This window comes from Hydra viridissima, unplaced genomic scaffold (assembly GCF_058129835.1).
Source record: "Hydra viridissima isolate aposymbiotic clone 2 unplaced genomic scaffold, HvirCarnegie_v1 scaffold_2, whole genome shotgun sequence".
NCBI lineage: Eukaryota > Metazoa > Cnidaria > Hydrozoa > Anthoathecata > Hydridae > Hydra > Hydra viridissima.
In genome coordinates this window covers 27,373,948-27,391,326 of record NW_028324301.1, presented here as the reverse complement: position 1 = coordinate 27,391,326, position 17,379 = coordinate 27,373,948, and the positions used below count along the sequence as shown (strand labels likewise).

Sequence of the window (17,379 nt, the reverse complement as noted above, 5' to 3'; positions counted from 1 at the left end):
GAAGAAGAATTGGATGGCAAGATTCGTGTGCTTTCTCTTTCGTTTAAGGTACTTCTTGAATATTTTTTCAAAGAAAAGTTAGCGTAGTTTTCCCCTTTTAAGTTTAGCTTACGCAGCTTGACATCACAAAACGCAAAAACCAATAAGGCATGATAAAATACAAGATAAACGTAAAATAAAATAGAAGTGAAACAAAAGTTAGACTGCATAAAAACAAAAAAAAAAAAAAAAACATAATATACTTCTATGTATGTTTACATTGATCTAAACAAAATCCTTTGTGTAAAGATATGAAAAAATAGAGAGTAAGAGTTCATAAAAAAGCCTCGCTATTTTGCTGAAGAAGAAATGGATGTCTAGATCTTTTAAAATAAGGAACTTTTTGATTTCTTTTTCCGAAAAATGGTTGGAGCAGTTTTCCTTTTTTAAATTTCACTTATGCAGTTTAACATCACAGGAAATATTATTTTGCTTTTTAACAAACTCTTAAAAACATCAGAAGTAATTCTAAATGCAACTCTATTAAAAGTTTTCACAGAATAACAAAACGACTTCTTTTTTTTTTTTTTAAAGATAAAAAAAAGTTTGAACTATCTTTAAATAAGAAATGTGAGAACAGTTTAACAGAACTTCTTGTTTATTATGTCTTTAGCGAAACAGATAAAAATATTTGCAAAAGCATAGATAAAACAAACTACACAAAAGGCCCATCTTTATTGCCAAACTGAACAAACTTATCTAAACTACATAAATGGTTTCACGATATTGCCATATTGAACAAACTTTTCTAAACTACCCTCTTTTTGAATTTTTAGCTTCATGTTTTTAATTTTGTCTTTAATATGGCTTTGGTAGGAGTACTTTTGCAAGACATGAATGAGCTTGTCACTGCTATGATTTGCCAAGATGCCAAGGTAATCTTTGTACGAGCAACTTGAGCTTACATCTGTAAACACGTCTTGCAAGATGTATGCCAACACCAAAGCTGCACATCGTGGAAAACTTCTGGTGTTGAACCATTCGTTGTGGCCAGGGCAAGCATTCAGCTCTTCAACTATTTCATCTAAAATTTTACAAACTCAAGTCATAACACAAAGTGATTAAATCAAATATTCATTTGGTTCTGAAGTAAGACAAGATTTATTCTGTTTTTTTATTTATTTTTTTTTTGTTGACCTTATTGTTTGCACTGATAGCAATAACTGGTTTTTGAAAGATTACCTAAATGGCATTGGCTAACTTCTGCTTTGTTTTCCTTTGTTCTTGGCTGAGTTGATCCTGAAATAAAATAAAACCATGTTCATTTTTCTAATTCATAAAAACCATCAACAGTTTCTAAGTGTTAGAGATGATAACAAGCTGTGCATGATTTCTAACGGTGATGTTTCTAACTTCATCATTAGAAATCGGGTAGACACAACTTTCTAAAAGTGCACTTAGCAATGATGGCTAGTTTTTGTTAACAGTTAACCATCTGAAATTGTGCAAGAAGAGGTTTGTGTTTATATATCTTTGTATAAATTAGGTTTTACATTACCGATGAGTTCTTGAGTGAAAGATGGCATTTCCAACTTGATTTTTTTTCTTCTTGGATCTTTTACTTCTAAAACATAATCAGTTTTAGTATCATTCACTTGTATAAACATTTAAGCAATCACAGAATTAGTCCTGCAACAAATACATACACACTTCTGTGTTGTTTTTTTGTTTTGTTTTGTTTTTTTTACAGCTCTAACAATAACAATAGGGCAAGGAGTTGATTTGGGCATTTTCATTTTTTGAAAGCGTGTTGAGATTTGCATAAAAATCAAAAATCAAAAATCAAAAAGAATTTACCTCTGGATGTAGAGGCAAGACTTTGGCTAAATAGGCTACCAACAGATTGAACAGCATAAGGTGAGAGCTGCTTTGCAAGAACAGTACCAGCCTGTTGGACAGGAACAGCTGAAACTGGATCAGATGAAAGAAACAAACTGGGTTTGGCCAATGTTTGCTGAAAAGCAACAAGGCTAGGAGTCAGAGGAACAGAAAAGACCTCTTTTGAAGGACAGAAAGCGACTTGCTGAGAAGGAGAAGCAGAAACAGGTTTGGCAACCACTTGCTCATTAAAGTAAACTGGAGAAAGTTTTGCATGGTGTTCAATAAAATCCGGTTCATCAGGAAATAATGTTAATGCAAGAGGAGAACAAGCTGTGCCAACAGGAACAGCTAGAGTCTGATCTACATCCATACAAACAGCTTGTTCGTTAGGAACTAGTTGTGCAAGAGCAGGGGATAGTTCAAGAACTGGACCAGCGATTGTTTGTTCAGATGGAACAGACGAAACAGGAGTTGAGGTAGGTTCACACAAGAAATCTACGGCATGGTCGTTGCTATCCTCTAAAGGAACATTGTTTTCTACAGCTGGAGAAAACGGAACCACTGTGGTACAGCTGAAAGTAGCAGCACATTCTTCAGAGTCAGAACCGGAGTCTAAATCTTCCTCAAAGATGTCCTCAACCTCATGAAAACCGTACTCCTCTGCATTAGTTTGGAGCCAGTCCATCACATCCTTCTCCTTCTTTGGTGGTCTCTCAGACTTTTCAACAGTCAAAGACTCTATGACTCCGAAGGACTGTCCGATGCCCAGGGCAAAGCGCAACTCCTCTGCAGCGTTCCACTGGGACACATAAAAGCTATCCATTGTGTTCCTGCTGTGCTTCATGTAGAGTGTAGCAAACCGCTCGCGATCTTCTTTGCTGTTGTTGGCAAAGTAAGTGGCTATCGAACCGCGAATGCAAGTGGGAGTAAGACGCTTCATGGGAATGTTTACTTGGCTTTTTCTGAAGCAGGACGTCAGGCAAGAGGAGATAGCAGAGGAACCCATCTGGTAAACAGGCACTCTAGTTGCACCGAGTGTCACACATTCGTCTTTGTTGGGTCTCATCGATGGAAAAAGGGGCCTGTAGCAGTCGCTCAACTCCAAAACAGTCTTGGTGTCTGCAGCCATGTAGTGAGAGTCGTTGACAAGAAGGTCTCTGTATCTCAGCAAATAAATATCGATCAACACTTTCAAGTCGTTCGGCACTAGAATGTTTTTGGCTCCGTACTTGTATGCTGTTTTGTAGCGCTCTTGCACAATGCAATATCCACACTCACTCTTCTCAGCAGCCATGTAGTCTCTAATGTTTAAAAGAGCAATGTTAGATTTTCTTAAACTGTTAATTACAGTGACAGAGAGCAGAAGATGGTTTCGTAGAGACACAGCATTGTCTCTAGTCGGTGTAAGAGACGGCTTTCTAATCGATTCCACTAACTGTCTTACGTATGCAGACTTGCCATATTCGTTCAGCAAACTGACATTGATGATGTTGATGCATTTTTTGCTTTTCACAAGGCTCCTCCTCAAAGAACGAAAGGGCCTCAGCACTTTTTGTAACTCCTCCACCTTGCAGCGCAAACGTCGGATGGCCTCATGAGAAAGTCCGAAATAGACATTCCTGGCTTCACTGAAACGAAACAGGAGACAAAGGTAGACAAGGCGGTTGTACAACGTGTGACAAGACATGGCTTTTGTTTGGTCAAGTTCACTCAGCTTGGAATTGAGCTGAATGTTTTTAAAGTGCATGGAAAAGTATCTATCCTCCAAAACGTTGGAATTGGTGAGAGCGTTCGGGTGCAGCGTCAGCGTGCTGTCACAACATGTCAATATTTCAACAACTGCATTTTTGTAGATCTTTGCTTGTGACAAAGTGTTGTTGTTGGCTACCACAAGCCACTTTTCAAAATCTCTGAAGAGCTCATCTGCTGACTGGTAATAAAAGTGAAAAGCATCTTTGTCCAGCTGAAACAAGAGTCTCTTATCTTCTGTCAAGACGGAGGAGTTGGAAACCAAGTGCTTTAAGGAATTAAAATCAGAGTCTAGGACGGATTCGGTGTTCAGCTCTTTGTTTTCTACAGAGGTGCAGTGGTTTGCAGAAGGAGCCTCGGACGAACCAGCAACTGATGAGGGCAAGCTTAAAAGAGGATCAGAGGAAAGAACCGGAGAAGAAAAAGAGGAGGAAGGCCCAGGAGCAGAGGATGCAGAGCCTGATGCAGACGCTTGTTCAGCTACTGGCTTAATACCAAAGAAGGCAGGTCGAATAAATTGAGGGACATAGAGCTTGTCGTTGTCGTATCGCTTTGCCTCTGCAATCTTTTGTTTGATCGTCTTGGAATCGTAGAAATGAGTCTCTTTCAAGTGTATGTCCAGTCGGTCGTAATACTTCCAACATTGCAAACAGGGGTAAGGTTTTGGACAGCCGGACTTGCGTTCGAGACGAGCATGCTGAAACTTCCTGACCATTGCAGAGTAAAAGATGGAAGCTTCATCCAAAGTCCAAGAATGATCTTTTTTAGTCAAGTGTCTTTTAATGCTTGTGGAGGAATGTTTGCACAAAGGCATCGGACAGCTAACAGCGTACCTCTTCTTGGTACCATAGAAAGGTACAACCCTGTTTACGGAGCCACACGCTGCAACTAATGCGGCCCTGACTTTGTTTTTGAGCTTTAAGTCTCTCTGTTCTTGTGACTGCCTTCTTTTCTTTTTTTTCGCTTTAGAGTTCGGAGAAGGGGCAACAACAGTGTTGTTTTCTTGTGAAGAAGACATGTTCAGGTGTTTGTTTGCAACGGTTTATGCTAAAAAAAAGAAGACAGTTAGTGAGAGTGTTTTTCTTCTGCCTGCATCCTGGAATCCTGGAATGTTTACAACTGCAGGGAAGAGCTGTGTTTTTTCGAATCCTCTGCAAAAGAGAAAAAAGAAAGAAAAGAGAGCAACAAGAAGAAACAAAGTTTCCACTAGCAAATGAAAAAGAATGAGAGCAACTAGCATTACATGCATGGTGGCAGCAGTGATTGCTATTATGAGAAGGAGAATGAGAAAAAAAAAAAAAAAAAGAAACAAATAAATAAAGAGATGGAGTTTGAGAGGATCTCGCAACCATATGACTCAAAGAAAGAAACTGTGTTGAAAAAAGGCAAGAGAGGGCAAATAGAACTTGCTAACAAGGACAAATGACAGACATAACTACAACAGTAACAACTCTCATTGCAAGCATAATAACAACAGCATCAGCATCACTGACTCAGAGAGTGTTGACATAACAAAAAAGAAAACAAAAGTACAAGCCAAGTGGGGGAACATTAACAAACACTCATTGCAACTATAACAACAACAACAACAACAGCAACAGCATCACTGACTCAGAGGGTATTGATAAAAAAAAACAAGCAAAACAAAAACAAACAAAAAAACAAATAAAAAAACAAAACAAGCAAATTGGGTGAACAGTAACAACTCTCATTGCAAGCATAATAACAACAACAGCATCAGCATCAGCATCACTGACTCAGAGAGTGTTGACAAAATAAAATAGACAATAAGCAAGCAAAGTGGGTGAACAGTAACAACTCTCACTGCAAGCATAATAACAACAACAGCATCAGCATCAGCATCACTGACTCAGAGAGTGTTGATAAAATAAAACAGATTATAAACAAACAAAGTGGGTGAACAGTAACAGCTCTCATTGAAAGCATAATAACAACAACAGCATCACTAACTCAGAGGATATATAAAAAAACAAACAAACAAACAAACAAAACAAAAACAAAAAAAAAACAAGCAAAGTGGCTGAACAGTAACAGCTATCATTGCAAGTAAAATAACAACAACAGCATCAGCAACATCATCACTGACTCAGAGAGTGGTGATAAAATAAAACAGATTAAAAAACAAGCAAAGTGGCTAAACAGTAACAACTATAAATACAAGTAAAATGACAAAAGCAGCAACAGCATCACTAACTCGCAGGGTGTTGATAAAAAAAAAAGCAACAAACAAATAAAGCAAGCAAAGTGGGTGAACATTAACACTCATTGCAACTATAATAACACCAACAGCAACAGCATCAGTGACTCAAAGGGTGTTGATAAACAAAAACAAAGGCACAAACAAAACAAGCAGAGTGGGTGAACATTAACAACACTTATTGCAAGCATAATAACAACAACAGCATCAGCATCACTGACTCAGAGAGTGTTGATAAAATAAAATAGATTATAAACATGCCAAGTTTGTGAACATTAACAAACACTCATTGCAACTATAACAACGACTACAGCAACAGCATCACTTACTCAGAGAGTGTTGAGAAAAAAAACAACAAAAAAAACAAAAACAAAACAAAACAGAAAACAGAAGTACAAGCCAAGGGGGGGAACATTAACAAACACTCATTGCAACTATAACAACAACAACAGCAACAGCATCACTTACTCAGAGGATATTGATAAAAAAAACAAACAAACAAACAAACAAAACAAGCAAAGTGGCTGAACAGTAACAGCTATCATTGCAAGTAAAATAACAACAACAGCATCAGCAACATCATCACTGACTCAGAGAGTGGTGATAAAATAAAACAGATTAAAAAACAAGCAAAGTGGCTGAACAGTAACAACTATAAATACAAGTAAAATGACAAAAGCAGCAACAGCATCACTAACTCGCAGGGTGTTGATAAAAAAAAAAAGCAACAAACAAACAAAGCAAGCAAAGTGGGTGAACATTAACACTCATTGCAACTATAATAACACCAACAGCAACAGCATCAGTGACTCAAAGGGTGTTGATAAACAAAAACAAAAGCACAAACAAAACAAGCAAAGTGGGTGAACATTAGCAACACTTATTGCAAGCACAATAACAACAACAGCATCAGCATCACTGACTCAGAGAGTGTTGATAAAACAAAATAGATTATAAACAAGCCAAGTTGGTGAACATTAACAAACACTCATTGCAACTGTAATAAGAACAACAGCAACAGCATCACTGACACAAAGGGTGTTGATAAACAAAAACAAAAACACAAGCAAAGTGGGTGAACATTAACAACACTCATTGCAACTATAACAACAACAACAGCAACAGCATCACTGGCTCAAAGGGTGTTGATAAAATAAAGAAATAAAAACAAAACAAGCAAAGTGGGTGAACAGTAACAACTCCCATTGCAAGCATAATAACGACAACAGCAACAGCAACACCATCACTGACTCAGAGAGTGTTGATAAAATAAAATAGATTATAAACAAGCCAAGTTGGTGAACATTAACAAACACTCATTGCAACTATAACAACGACTACAGCAACAGCATCACTTACTCAGAGAGTGTTGAGAAAAAAAAAACAAAAACAAAAAAAAAACAAAACAAAACAGAAAACAAAAGTACAAGCCAAGTGGGGGAACATTAACAAACACTCATTGCAACTGTAACAACAACAACAGCAACAGCATCACTTACTCAGAGAGTGTTTATAAATAAAACAAAAAACAAAAACAAGAAACAAAAATACAAGCCAAGTGGGTGATTACTAACAGCGCTAACAGCAGCAACAACAGTGTCTTTAGAAACAACAAACAAGTACAACAGCAACAACTGCTTTTACAGAGTATAACAATAACAACAACATGGCACTAACAACAACAAAAGGGTTGGAATAAAAACCTGTAGGCAAAAGGAGAGCTGCATTCAGACAAGATCGATTACAAAGAGGCTCTTCTTTAGGACAGAGGAGAAACTGCTTTTGAGGGACAGAGGGACTTTTGTTGTTGTGGTTGTTGTTGTTGTTGTGCAGAAACCAACAAACTTTTATTGAACCGAATATAACCGAATATAACCGAAAGTCTTGTTTGCTTCTGTTTTGTGCCATCAAGAAGGGAAAACAAAACATCACAAAACAAACGAAGCAAACGAAACAAACAAACAAACAAACGAACGAAACAAACAAACAAAAAAAAAAAAATTAAAAAAATTAACAAACAAACAAACAAACAAACAAGCAAACAAACAAAAACAAATAAGAAAAACAGAAAACGCAGTACCGAAACCTCGCCATTTTTTATCCTTCCTCAAGCTTTCTCTGGGCGCCAAAGACCGAGAAAGTTGAGCAAACGTGACGTTGAGGGGGGGAGGGGGGTAATTAAGGACAGCAGACCGACCAATGGCACGCTTAGGAGAGACCCACGTGAATGCTACATTTTCTTTCTATGTACGCTGAATCCGCTCAAAGTCTGGAATTTCCAGCATTCACGTGTCATCACTCCAGCCACCAGATTGGCCCACACTTTGCACACTTTCAAGACTAGAAACTCACTTGTGCTCAATTTGAGCAAAAAAAAAAAAAAACTAAGTCTCGCATGGCGACAACTTTTCCAAAAGCAAACAAAGGCAAACGAAGGCAAACGAAGAAAAAACAAAAACAAATAAACAAAAACAAAACCGAATAGGGAGAGAGAGAGTGAGTCGACTCATTTCTTTCGACTGCCTTAAACGAGAAGTCTAAAACGTTTAAAAGTTGAAAACTAAGTTTTTTAAATGAACTGCACCGAAAAAACTTTACGACAGTTTAGCTGGTTAAAAACGCAGAGGAAAATATTTTATAAAATTTAAGCGTTCTAAAGATGTCCATTTTTGTTTTTGTTTTTTTTATTTTGGTTTGTTTCTGGCTTGTTTCTTTCTTTAAATTCTAGCGATCGAGCATATTTGAACGGTTTCATCAACCTGTCGGCGCACGTGCTCGAGAGCTAGAACTTTGATTGCTTTTGTTGTTGAGAATTGAGAATGTCCGAGCAGGTTTTTTTATCGATTTCATCGCTTGTGGCGAGGCAAAAATCAAAACGCTTTTTGGACGAAAGAAAAGAGATTAAAAGGAAAAAAGAGAAGAAAAAAAAAACAAAAAAATAGGTTATGTGTTATGAACATTTATTTTCTCACGCGATGACGTCTAGTTTTGTTAGAGTAATTAAAATATGGTATCAAGTTTGTAATTTCTATCTTATTTTTAGTTACGGATAATTGCCAATTATGTCACGTTTAGTATACACAACGCTGTTTTCTTAATAGCAATATGATACAAACAAGTTATAAAAAAAAAAGCGTTCGCTCGATCTTCCTTAGTCAGTTGAACAAAAAGAAATTTTCACAACATATGATTGATTTGGTTGTCCTAGCAAGCTGTTTTAGCAAACGACTAGAGGTTGCAACTGTTGTTCATTGAAAACGAAAAATCTAGCGTCAGCAAGAAATTTTTGAATACATAATGTACACAAAAGTGGCACTTACAAATGAAAATGTAAAAAAAAACTGTTTACCTTGATGCCAGACTCGCAGAGATGTTGTCGCTCGTTGCTATCGACTGCGAACAGCTTTGTTGTTTTTCGAAGTGCCTCTTCATTCTACTTATAGCCGAAGTTTTGGCTTCGAAAAAAAATACGAACGTCGTTAAGCTCAACGAGCTGCTTTAATTGTTGTTCGTGCGAAAACGAAATGCTTAAAACGGATAAAAGTGTTGGCGTAATTACACTTTTCGACCGCGATGCAGTTTGTCAACTCTAGCGTACTTTTTTGGCTCGTGGAGCAAAAGCCTCATGATAATAGCAAAGGCTTAAAATGTCTTAACATGTCAGCAAAGGCTTAATATGCTTAATAAACTGTGGTTAAGCTTTTGCGGTGCAGTTCATTTACAACTTAATTTGCAACTTGCTGGCACAAGCAAACGTTTATGACTTCTCGTTTAAGACAGTTGAGCGAAATCAGTCGACTCACTCATTCTCCCTTTTCTGTTTTGTTTTTGTTTTGTTTTTTTGTTTTTGTTTTTGTTTTTGTTTGTTTTTTTTTTTTCTTTGTTTGTCTTTTGTTTAAAATGTAAAAAACTCGAAAGGAAAGTTGTTGCTTTGTTTGCTTATTGAAAGTTTTCGCCAGTTGCAAGACTTAGTTTTGTTTTTGTTTACTTATTAAAATATCGAGGAAAATATTTGAGGACATCGCATTCTAATGGTGCCTTTATAACAACATCTAACGATTTAACGTTTAATGTTGTGCTCAAAAAAAAAATTCCTTTTATATCTCTCAATGGTCTCCAACGATAAAACTGCCGACCAATCGCAACGATTAAACAGCCAACCAATGGCAGCTCAATGGTCTCCAAACAAGAGACTGCCGACCAATGGCAGCTCAGTGGTTTGAGAAGTGAGATCATTCGATTTCCTTTTATTATCTCCAGTTTGAACTAGTGCTTGGCTTGTGGTGCAGAAACTAAAACTTCCCGTTTTTGTATTTTGTTTTGAATTTCTTTGCTTTGAGCTTTTTAATCGATCGATAGCTTTAGGAGAAAAGAAGAAACCCCTCTGACGAAGTCTTGGCTTTTTTAAAAACGCTCAAATTTTGGCAAACAAATCTCATACGAAACGCTACTTTGATGTCAAGCTTTCGTTACTCCCTACTCCCTTCTAGCGGAGGGCGGCAAAAAGGTGTTGCATCCTAGAGCTAAAAGTGAGGAGGGAAGCAAGTTTTTTTTTCGTTTTGTTTGCTTTTTTATGTTTTTTGTTTTTTTGAGGGGGGAGAGTTAGAGGGTAAGGGGGTTAGGATTAGAGGGGGTTGGGGTTACGGTTTGGAAACCTGGGGACGAGGATATCAAGCAGGAGTTTAGTGTTAAGGTTAAAGGGCCCACGAGGGGCGTCCTTCAATTGTAAAATGCCTTTAGACGCACGTGTCTAGTCGTCTCGTTGCATCGACCTAGAGGAGTTTTCTGATAGATCTTGCGCTTTGGGCTCAGTTAATCGGTCTGTATCCATTGTAAACACGGTGTCTGCCGTTAGAAAATCGTTAACCAGGCGTTTGTGAGCTTTAACAACCATCCCTTTGAGTTTAAAACGAACGTTTCTTCAAAAGCCACTCGAGATGGAGGTACTCACGGAGGTTTGTTACGGTAACAACCCTGTGGTTTGCCATCTTCTTTCTTTCCGCAGCGTCGCAAACGCATCGGCCGGTCTCTTAGGTGACGAAAAAACGTCTGATCTCTCGACTGGAATGCTTAACGTACTAAGATTAGTAGAGTTAGTACTAAGAGTTGCATCTGGCCGCCGTAATTTTCTTCGATGATGTCTTGAAAATTTCGTGACGTCGTTTTCAAACCTCTAGGGTCGATTTTAACCTTCGACCTTAAAGTCGATTTTAGCCTTCGGTGTGGCTCTGTACAACTTTTGCGGTGAAAAAGCTTGCGCGGAGTCTACAGTTGTATTTAGCCGACAGACGCTGGCAACGCAGAAACAGAATGACTCTTGGGCGGCGCAAACCGAGCGTTCAGCAAATTTCTAGCATTTTACGTCAAAGCGGACAATCTGCACGACAAATAAAGCTAACTTTCTCGTTGCAACAGTTAGTCACTGGATCGTTGGACGAGTGTGTACAGCTGTTTTGCGTCGAAAGCCGACCGGTGGTCGGATGCGACTCTTCTTTTCATTCGAAAATCAGAACCTGGCCATCAGTCGTGTATCACCATCGAATGCTTAATGTAGTGATTTCTCGAAACGACAAAAGCTTGTAAAACAAACAGCTTCGCTGTACTGTTGCCTAATATGTTAACGGATGGCCAGGAACAACCTTGGTCTGTAATGAATGAGTTCGTTTTTCCATTCGAGGCACTAATTACTGCAGTTTTAAAAGTCACCTAAAGTATAAGCTCATCTCTCCATTCAAGAAAAACAAGCATCAGAGTTTCGGAAAGTTTGCATGCACGACACCACCATCGATGATACTTAAACAAACAGAAAATGAATTGCAAAACAGAACCACTGAATTGCAAAACATAACAACGGACAGCTTGTAAAATGCATGGTGATGAGCTTCTTCAATCCAATCAAGGAACCAAGCATCACAGTTTCGGCAATGGTGCATGTGCAAATCAGCAAACTGTGATACTTAATCAAACAACTTCACTGTTTTGCTTAGTTTAAGAACGGATGGCTAAGAACAACCTCGTTAGTGAGTATGAAGTCATCTCTTCATTCCAGGAATTAATAATAATCAGAGTTTTAGAAGTCTCTTACGTGCGATACTACTATCAACGGTACTTAATCAAACAGCCTCTCAGAATGGCCTAGTTTGAGAACGGAAGGCTAGGAACAACCTTAGTAGTGAGTCATCAGTTCAACTTTTCATTCAAGGAATTAAGCATCTAAAATCTGAAAAATAAAAAGAAGAGCTCTTTGTTAGAAGTTCTTATTTTTATTTTTCCTCAACTTCTATTTCTTTTCTTTTTTTACTTTTTTTTTTTTAATGATAGTTTTTCTTTTTTTTTATCTATTTTGTTCGTTTAAATTAATACAACAGGCGTTTTAGGTCGTTTCTGTAACATTATTTAACACTTTAAATTGTAATAAATATTTGAACAGAAGAAAATCCCTTTCGTAACGTTAAAATGTCATAAGAACATTTCATCTTTACCAAATACGCTTGTAAAAATAGTTTCACTTTTAAAGTTTGTTGTATATGTCTTTTAATTTAGTGAATCGCAATTTGGATTTTCTTAGGCGCACATCTACTTTAGTTGCTTTTTCTTAAAGAAAGGTCACCAGAGTTTTCTTACACAGCCCCTGCAGCATAATCTTTAACAAAATACTCTTTTGAAAAGTTTTACATTGAAATAAACAAAAGCCATTTGCGTAAGTAGAGATAACTTAGAGAATAAAAAGTGCATAAACGCCTCGCTACTTTGATGAAGAAGAAACGGATGACTAAATGCAACTTTTTAATTTCGTGTGCTATCTCTTTCGATTAAGGTACTTTTTGAATATTTTTTCAAAGAAATGTTAGCGTAGTTTTCCTTTTTTAAATTTAAATCATGTTTAAAGGTAGTTTTTGAATGTTTTTTCAAAGAAATGTTAGCGTAGTTTTCATCTATTAAATTTAAATCATGTTTAAAGGTAGTTTTTGAATGTTTTTTCAAAGAAATGTTAGCGTAGTTTTCATCTATTAAATCTAAATCATGTTTAAAGGTAGTTTTCGAATATTTTTTCAAAGAATTGTTAGCGTAGTTTTCCTCTTTTAGATCTAGCTTATGTTTAAGGTAGTTTTTGAGTATTTTTTCAAAGAAAAGTTAGCGTAGTTTTCCTCTTTTAGATCTAGCTTATGTTTAAGGTAGTTTTTGAGTATTTTTTCAAAGAAAAGTTAGCGTAGTTTTCCTCTTTTAGATCTAGCTTATGTTTAAGGTAGTTTTTAAATATTTTTTTAAAGAAAAGTTAGCATAGTTTTCCTCTTTTGGATATAGCTTATGTTTAAGGTAGTTTTTAAATATTTTTTTTAAAGAAAAGTTAGCGTAGTTTTCCTCCTTTAGATCTAGCTTATAATTCAGGTAGTTTTTGAATATTTTTTCAAATAAAAATTAGCAAAGTATAGTTTATTTAGCATGACATCACAAAATACTAAACTCAAAAAGGCAAGATAAAGTATAAGATAAACGTAAAATAAGATATAGATGAAACAAATGTTAGGCTGCATAAAATCAAAAACTGCATTGCCTATCATAAACACAAATGTCTAGTGAGAGCTTTTAAAGGTCGTTCTTTTCGTCTTTTAATTTGGTGAATCGCGATTTGAATTTTCTAAGGCGCACATGTCTTTCAGTTGCTTTTTTCTTAAGGAAAGGTCGCCAGAGTTTTTTTACGCAGCTCCTGCAGCATAATCTTTAACAAAATACTCTTTTGTATATCATTACATAGAAATAAACAAAAACCATATGCGTAAACAGAGATAAATTAGAACGCAAAAGTGCATAAAAAGCCTCGCTACTTTGCTATAGAAGAAGTGGATGACTAGATACAACTTTGTAAATTCGTGCACTACCTCAATGGATTAAGGTATTTTTCGAAAGTTTTTTAAAAGCATAAATAGCGTAGTCTTCCTCTTTTAAATCTAGCTTATGTCTAAGGCAGTTTTTGAATAGATTTTCAAAGAAAGGTTAGCGTACTTTTCCACTTTTAAGTTTAGCTTATGTAGCTTGACAAAACAACACACAAAAAGACAAGATAAAGTATCAGATAAACGTAAAATAAAATATAAATGAAACTAAAGTTAGGCTGCATAAAAAACAAACAACTTAATAATCTACTAGACATGTTTAAGTTGAATTAAGTAAAGTCCTTTGCGCAAATTTGGGTAAATAAGAGAGTAAAAATCCATAAAAAGAAGAAGTGGATGAGTAGATACAATTTTTTAAATTTGTGTGCTATCTCTATTGAATAAGGTAGTTTTCGAGAGTTTTTTCAAAGCAAAATTAGCGTAGTGTTCCTCTTTTAAATCTAGATTATCTCAAAAATAGATTTCGAATAGTTTTTCAAAGAAAGGTTAGCGCAGCTTTCCTCTTTTAACATTAGCTTATGTAGCTTGACATCACAGAACACAAAAAGATAAAATAAAATATAAGACAAACGTAAAATGAAAAATAGATGTAGCTAAAGTTAGGCAGCATAAAAAACCAACAACATAATAATCTACTAGGCATGTTTAAATTGAATTAAATAAAATCCTTTGCGCAAAAATAGGTATGTTAGAGAGTAAAAGCGCATAGAAAGCCTCGCTACTTTGCTGTGAAAGAAGTGGATGACTAGATACAACTTTTTAAAATCCTGTGCTATCTCTATCGATTAAGGTAGTTTTCGAAAGATTTTTCAAAGCAAAAATAGCGTAGTCTTTCTCTTTTAAATCTAGATTATGTCTAAGGTAGTTTTTGAACAGCTTTTCAAAGAAAGGTTAGCGTAGCTTTCCTCTTTTAAGTTTAGCTTATGTAGCTTGACATCACAAAACACAAAATTCAAAAAGACAAAATAAAATATAAGATAAACGTAAAATAAAATATAGATGAAGCTAAAGTTAGACTGCATAAAAAAACAACAACGTAATAACCTACTAGAATCTAATAAAACCCTATGCACAAATGTAGGTATGTTAGAGAGTAAAAGTGCATAAAAAGCCTCGCTACTTTGTTTAAGGTAGTTTTTGAATAGTTTTTCAAAGAAAGCTTAGCGTAGTTTTCCTCTTTAAAGTTTGGCTTATGTAGCTTGACATCACAAAACACAAAACACTAAAAGGAAAGGTAATATAAAAGTTAATCGTAAAATAAAATGTAGGTGAAATAAATGTTAGGCTGCATAAAAGAAAAAAAAAATCGTAACATAATAATCTTCTATATATGTTTGGATTGAATTAAATGAATTCCTTTGCGTAAATATAAGCAAACTAGTGAGAAAAAGTGCATAAAGAGCCTCGCTACTTTGCTGCAGAAGTAGTGGATGACTATATGCAATTTTTTAAAATCGTGTGCTATCTCTATCGATTAAGGTAGTTTTCGAAAGTTTTTTCAAAGTAAAAATAGTGTAGTTTTCCTCTTTTAAATCTAGCTTTTGTCTAGGGTAGTTTATGAATAGATTTTCAAAGAAAGGTTAGCGTAGCATTCCACTTTTAAGTTTAGCTTAAGTTGCTTGGCATCACAAAACTCAAAACTCAAAAAGAAAAGATAAAATATATGATAAACCTAAAACATAATATAGATGAAACTAAAGTTAGGCTGCATAAAAAACCAACAACATAATAATCTACTAGGCATGTTTAAATTGAATTAAATAAAATCCTTTGCGCAAATGTAGGTATGTTAGAGAGTAAAAGTGCATGAAAAGCCTCGCTACTTTGTTAAAGGTAGTTTTTGAATAGTTTTTCAAAGCAAGTTTAGCGTAGTTTTCCTCTTTTATGTTTAGACTATGTAGCTTGACATCACAGAACACAAAGCTCAAAAAGGCAAGATAAAATATAAGTTAATCGTAAAATATAGATGTAACAAAGTTTAGACTGCATAAAAAACCAACAACATAATAATCTACTAGGCATGTTTAAGTTGAATTAAATAATGTCCTTTGCGCAAATATAGGAAAGTTAGAGTAAAAATCCATAAAAAGCCTCGATACTTTGCTGAAGAAGAAGATGACTATATGCAACTTTTTAAAATTGTGAGCTATCTATATCGATTTAGGTCCTTTTTGAGTACTTTTTCAAAGAAAAGTTAGCGCAGTTTTCCCCTTTTAAGATTAGATTATGAAGCTTGACATAACAAAACACAAAACTAACAAAGGCAAGATAAAATATAAGGTAAACGCAATATAATGTATAGATGAAACTAAAGTTAGGCTGCATAAAACAAACGGGTAACAATACTCTTCTATGTATGTTTACATTGAGTTAAATAAAATCCTTTGCGCAAATATAGGTATGTTAGAGAATAAAAGTGCATAAAAAGCCTCAGTACTTTGCTGTAGAAGAAGTGGATGAGTAGATACAATTTTTTAAATTTGTGTGCTATCTCTATCGAATAAGTTAGTTTTCGAGAGTTTTTTCAAAGCAAAATTAGCGTAGTGTTCCTCTTTTAAATCTAGATTATCTCAAAAATAGATTTCGAATAGTTTTTCAAAGAAAGGTTAGCGCAGCTTTCCTCTTTTAACATTAGCTTATGTAGCTTGACATCACAGAACACAAAAAGATAAAATAAAATATAAGACAAACGTAAAATGAAAAATAGATGTAGCTAAAGTTAGGCTGCATAAAAAACCAACAACATAATAATCTACTAGGCATGTTTAAATTGAATTAAATAAAATCCTTTGCGCAAAAATAGGTATGTTAGAGAGTAAAAGCGCATAAAAAGCCTCGCTACTTTGTTAAAGGTAGTTTTTGAATAGTTTTTCAAAGACAGGTTAGCGTAAATTTCCTCTTTAAAGTTTAGCTTATGTAGCTTGACATCACAAAATATAAAACTCAAAAAGACAAGATAAAATATAAGATAAACGCAAAATAAAATATAGATGAAACTAAAGTTAGGCTGCATACAAAACCAACAACATAATATTCTACTAGTTATGTTTAAATTGAATTAAATAAAATCCTTTACGCAAATATAGGTAAGTTAGAGAGTAAAAGTGCATAAAAAGCTTTACTTTGCTGAAGAAGAAGATGAATAGATGCAACTTTTTAAATTCGTGAGCTATCTCTATCGGTGTAAGGTAGTTTTTGAACAATTTTTCAAAGAAAAGTTAGCCTAGTTTTCTTCTTTTAAGTTTAAATTATGTAGCTTGACATCACAAAATACAAAACTCAAAAAGACAAGATAAAATATAAGATAAACGCAAAATAAAATATAGATGAAACTAAAGTTAGGCTGCATACAAAACCAACAACATAATATTCTACTAGAAAAGTTAGCCTAGTTTCCTTCTTTTAAGTTTAGATTATGTAGCTTGACATCACAAAACACAAAAAGGCAAGATAAAATACAAGGTAAACGTAAAATAAAATAGAAGTCAAACAAAAGTTAGGTTGCATAAATACAAAAACTGCATTGCCAAAAATAGAATTTGTTGTCTAGAAAGACCTTTTAAACTTTGTTTCTTTCGTTTTTTGACTTAGTGAATCGCGATCTGGTTTTTCTTAGGCGCGCTTGTTTCTTAGTTGTTTTTTTTGTAAAGAAACTTT

At 35.1% G+C, this 17,379-nt stretch overlaps 1 protein-coding gene across 3 annotated transcripts; it reads right to left on the bottom strand.

The window, feature by feature from the left end:
- Positions 1 to 695: 695 nt before the first annotated feature.
- On the bottom strand, positions 696 to 7,980 carry LOC149892707 (uncharacterized). Of its 3 annotated transcripts, none has more exons than XM_090080120.1 (5): positions 7,908 to 7,980; positions 1,837 to 4,656; positions 1,538 to 1,603; positions 1,222 to 1,278; positions 696 to 1,063 (listed from the first exon to the last, which is right to left on the bottom strand). In XM_090080120.1, exons 2-5 carry the CDS (start codon positions 4,625 to 4,627, stop codon positions 744 to 746), a joined length of 3,234 nt encoding a protein of 1,077 aa, XP_089936246.1. In that variant the 5' UTR covers positions 4,628 to 4,656; positions 7,908 to 7,980; the 3' UTR covers positions 696 to 743. The 3 variants fall into 3 exon arrangements, with proteins under 3 accessions (XP_089936246.1, XP_089936247.1, XP_089936245.1); XM_090080121.1 differs by having other exon boundaries at positions 7,914 to 7,980; XM_090080119.1 differs by having other exon boundaries at positions 1,837 to 7,974.
- Between the last annotated feature and the right edge of the window lie 9,399 nt (positions 7,981 to 17,379).